This window comes from Primulina tabacum, chromosome 9 (genome assembly GCF_025594145.1).
Source record: "Primulina tabacum isolate GXHZ01 chromosome 9, ASM2559414v2, whole genome shotgun sequence".
Lineage (NCBI taxonomy): Eukaryota > Viridiplantae > Streptophyta > Magnoliopsida > Lamiales > Gesneriaceae > Primulina > Primulina tabacum.
The window spans coordinates 28777164-28781928 of record NC_134558.1 but is presented as its reverse complement, the minus strand read 5'-3'; the positions used below and the strand labels follow the sequence as shown (position 1 = coordinate 28781928).

Sequence of the window (4765 nt, the reverse complement as noted above, 5' to 3'; positions counted from 1 at the left end):
TTCATTTCCAAAAGAACAAGAATAACCAGATTTGTCCAATGCAGAAATGGAAATCAAATTCCGTCTAAAAGACGGCACAACAAAGTTTCATAAAGTAATGTTGAAAGGTATTATACAAATGTTTGTCAGATTTTTCCATTGAGTTAAAAACTGAGATGAGGTAGCATGTTCATTTGATGACTAAATGTTTTTAAGCTTTTCAAGCAAAGTTACGCTTATTTTCATAAAAGTATATTGTGTGCATGATTTTATGCTATGTATTATTCGTTATCATACAACGAACTTGCTGATTTGTTATACTCAACAGGTTCAATTAGTGCACGTAATGATGATTGAGGTGTCGTGGATGCTCGAGTGGACTTGTGCCATGCAGGAGTGAACTCACCCGAGTAATATTTCTTTTTATGATTTTTTGGTTCATTTTTTTCATTTCAAGTTGCTGAAATTTTATCGATTTAGGTGCAAAAGGGGTTCGAAACTTCAGAGATTGGGTTCCTTTTATTAGGTTTTGCTTGCTGAAATTTTTGTAGATTTGAAAAATGAGTTCGAATTTTGAGTTCTATGCATATAACTCTTTTAAAATTTTGTTAGTGATGGAAATTGTTGAAGTCTTTTATAGCATTAGAGTTTGGTTATGAATGAGTTGGTTCATGTTACGTTTGTGCTTCTTGAGCAACTCAGGAAAAGGTTTCTAGCAGAATTTTTAAGTTAAATTATACGTATCTTCGAATTTAAAGAGATGTGTTTAAACTAAATTTCAATTTTAAAATTAAGTTTAGGGGGAAAAAATGGGACTGGGACGTTTCAAAAACGATCTGAAAAGATTGTCGATATTATTCTCTCCTTGGACTGACCACTGGTTCCGAGTAAGAAGAGAGTATCCCAAGTGAACAAATGCCATTAATGTTGATTCAATCATCGAATGTTTGGACAACCTATATGATTTATATTTCAAAGCTCTCACTCAAGGCCTAATTCTTTCTTCAATTGGGCCAAGGTTTCTTCGATCTCGTCGATACTTTCATCGATGCTGTTGGTTTTATTCGACCCCTTTCGATCGGCACTTGCAGCCTCCTTAGTTCCATTAGGTGAAAACCCTTTTGAAAACCTTTCACCGTTGTTATCTTCCGCAACCTCTGTATCTGTGACGTTCAACTCTTTTTCCAAGAATTCAACAAACTCTTCCCCTATTTCCTGTCATACACGAGTAAAGAACTATATATTAATATGGTGTAAGTTATATGGCCACCTTTTGAAGTTTGTCCTCCCATGGTTTAGAGTATAAAAATGATATCTAGAGATTTGGTTTACTTTGCTTTTTACACCCCTTGAAATAATTGCACTAGGAATCCTAATGGACTTGCATCAAGTTTCAATTATCCAAATTTCCATTCTTGCTCTTGAAAGGGGACAATGAAATTATTCAACCTCAGAGATCATCGGTCTTATTTTGAAACACGGGGGTGATACTTTATTTTAGTGCAACTTAAGGGTATTGTTTTAGTCTACCATGATGTTTAACCAATATATTAAGTGAAAAATGAAATAAACAATATCAAAGATTCAAGCACAGAAGTATATATTCTCATCAATATTATGTATTTGGAAGTAGTTTTTAGTCTACAAAGATATCTCACCGCCAATTCCTCCCACAAGCTCTTCGGTTTTGATTGTGAAGTATCACTTGCCTCCCAGTTACGAAATTCTTCCTCAAGATCTCTGAAAAAGTCTCCTACAACAACATGCGATGAATAGAAAATTTAAACATGTGGTTTTACCCACGAGAGGATAAAAAAAGAAATAGGCAAATATAAGGTGACAAAAAGGCAAGAAACTGGTTGACCCTTGTGGTGTTGCAAGAAGTATAAATCTACCTAATGTTATTTGAATATCCATCAAAAAGTTGCCTGCAGCATCGAGGGGATAAATATAAGATTATATATCAAAATGAGGAACTTCTCATGGGGTCCAAATTAATGAATTTAATATCTAAAACAAACTAATGCTATATGATTGAATATTTGCCTTTTATGCTTCTACCAAAACCAATAGTTGATAGTCCAGTGAAATTTAATTTTTTAACAGTGAATAGCTGTCTAAAAACCAAGATTTTTTTTATTGCTGTGCCACATAAGAAACGATACAGAACTATGGGACTTTTCTTGTTCCTTCACAAATCTATTCCAAATATACCTTTCCTTAACTTTAATACAATTGTGGGTTGAAGCACCGAAACTATATAAAAGGCTATATTTAATAGTAACATTGCAACTCAAAACATAGCAAGCTGTACAATGTTCAAAACACTGTGTTTCCATGGGTATAACACTTAGGAAGCCACACAAAACAGTGGAGCGATTGGCTGTTGATGGATTAATAGAGTAAGGAAATGTAATAGAAGGATAGAGAATAAATGGATAATAGTACAATACTCTGCACAGATTTGATCAACATGATGTGCTGTATCTTAGAAGTCATTCTTTTGTAAATAAAGAAAACTGAACTTGTAATAGACTCAAAGATCGCAAGAATTTCACAAAATGTCAGAAGTGGATTACACAGCCAAAAACCTAAGATCATTGTATCAAAATAAAAATAATTTAAATGATATGTACAATCTTTATCATGATTCGCTAAAATTGTCGACCTGAAGTTGCCCATAAACCATAGTGGAAGTTTCCATGTTATCAAAAGTAGTTTTATACGAGAACTAGCAATATATGAAACCTGAACTCCCTTTTTAGTACGAGGTTTGTATTTGAATTTGCTTATCAGTGTAAGCTGGTGAAAGCCAGAAGTAATAAGTATATGTCAACAGTAACATATTGTCATTACATCAACAAATGCCATACACATAATTCTTTTGAAAATTGTTATACCAAAACGATTCAAATTTAACGGGATAGACTCTACATATTGGTAACTTGCTTACTTTTTAGGCATGTCCATGTACTAGGCTATCCTTTTACAGGCCAAAAATAAATGTGAACAAGTTTTTACAATAATAACCAACAAAATTCTCCTGGTGACGGAAGTACCTTGAGACGTGGCATAATTTTTTTCTTTACCAGTTTTTTTGGTGGATAAATTATTTTAAAGACTGATTGCCCAAAGCAATTTTCCCAACAGAAACAAACGAAAACAAAAACAAAAACAAAAACAAACATTTGAAAAAACAGAGACAGTAAAAAGTTTCAGCGGGTAAATGCTTTTACCAAAGCCATAGAACTCTTCTTCGGCTTCTCTAGTCCTACGCTGGTATGTTCCAGTTGAATAAGAAAAACCTGCACCTTGATTTCCAGAATCATACTTCCCTCGGGATTCAGATGTCAACACAGAGTTGTATGCATGCTTAATCCTCATAAACTTTTCCTGAGCATCAGGCTGTAGACAGCACAAATAGAAAAAAGATTGTTTCAAAGGCAAGATATAAATACTGGAACACAAGATACTTGGATTATATTTGGTCCTGTTAGACCTAGATGATCTAATATTAAACAATGAACATGATGTAAAACATGGGGTGTCGACACATTTCTTTATCCCATTATTAACATTTGATTTGGTCGGGACCAACCTCTATCCAATATTCAGTTTTCGAGTCGATTTCCATCAATAGCAAACTATGACAGACTAGATAAGGGTATAATAAGAAGCAGGATCCCAGCATAACAAAGAATGAAGAGTAATAACAATATGCAGCATATCCTTAATGATCAGACTCTGGCATATGTATTACATTAATTTTATATCCGGCCTAAAACTCACATATAGTTAGTATAAGAATTAGACAGATCAAGTAAAGATTACACAATGAAAATAACCTCATCATTAAGGAATCATACAAGGAAAATCCATCCAGACATTACTACTAAAAATTGAGCTAAGAAACAATAAAAGTAACCAAAATTTGGACAACCGACAGATTCCCACCTCTTTATTTACATCAGGATGATACTTGAGAGCAAGTTTTCGGTAAGCCCTTTTGATTTCTTGGGTAGAAGCAGCGGGAGACACCCCCAAAACCTCGTACGGAGACTCCCTACGACTCGCTCTCACTAGGGTATTTCTGGGTTTTCCTTCGTCCTTCCTCCGATTGTTGTAATAGCCATAGTCATTTCTGTAACCGAGTAAAGAGGGACGAGATTTGTGGGCAGAAATAGGTGCAAAAGAGTTGAATTTGGACGAAGATTTTTGCAGTACGGAAGAAACGGAGAAGTTGTGCAAGCCAAGAAACGATGTTGAAGTTAAAGACTCAGTGAAAAAATCCATACATGTTATTGAATCAACTTTGGTTGAATATCCGCATAATCTAGCAAATTCTTGATGAGGAAGCTCCAACACCATTCGTCCGTTTCAATTAAATCACCAAAATGCCAGCATTTTTTGTTTTCAAGCGGCAGCAAAATGGAAAACACCAAATTTTGATATTTGGTTCTCTAAATTACCATTAGTTTTAAACAAATCTAGTAAATATTTAATACAAAAACTTGTGTTAGACGGTGATCTCTTATTTGGGTCATCCATGAAAAAAATATTATTTTTTATTTTGAATATCGGTAAAATTGACATGTCTCACTGATAAAAATTCGTGAGATCGTTTCAGACCTAGTCAACATTTAATGATCAACTATATATATGATTTTTAAAGTTTAACATGAGAATTATTTTGTTTAATGAGTAAATATTATTTTGTTACACAAAGTATTGATAAATGACTTAATTGGATTTATTCAAGTGAAAAATAATTTTTACCTCGAGTATA

The 4765-nt window shown here is 33.7% G+C and overlaps 1 protein-coding gene across 2 annotated transcripts; it reads right to left on the bottom strand.

Moving 5' to 3' along the window:
- Nucleotides 1-814: 814 nt before the first annotated feature.
- On the bottom strand, nucleotides 815-4420 carry LOC142555116 (uncharacterized). 2 transcript variants are annotated; one of them, XM_075665789.1, is made up of 5 exons: nucleotides 3934-4420; nucleotides 3216-3384; nucleotides 1875-1907; nucleotides 1638-1732; nucleotides 815-1194 (listed from the first exon to the last, which is right to left on the bottom strand). In XM_075665789.1, the coding sequence occupies exons 1-5, from the start codon at nucleotides 4345-4347 to the stop codon at nucleotides 961-963; spliced, it is 945 nt and encodes a 314-aa protein (XP_075521904.1). In that variant the 5' UTR covers nucleotides 4348-4420; the 3' UTR covers nucleotides 815-960. The 2 variants fall into 2 exon arrangements, with proteins under 2 accessions (XP_075521904.1, XP_075521905.1); XM_075665790.1 differs by lacking the exon at nucleotides 1875-1907 and having other exon boundaries at nucleotides 3934-4417.
- Nucleotides 4421-4765: the final 345 nt, after the last annotated feature.

Bases quoted from the DNA above. Each gene is read 5' to 3' on its own strand.
- LOC142555116 (XM_075665789.1), bottom strand. From the start codon at position 4,347: ATGGTGTTGGAGCTTCCTCATCAAGAATTTGCTAGATTATGCGGATAT. The intron at 1,908-3,215 runs GTAAAAGCATTT...TCGATGCTGCAG, and splicing joins AGAAGAGTTCTATGGCTTTG to GCAACTTTTTGATGGATATT. The intron at 1,733-1,874 runs GTAGATTTATAC...ATGTTGTTGTAG, and splicing joins GGATATTCAAATAACATTAG to GAGACTTTTTCAGAGATCTT.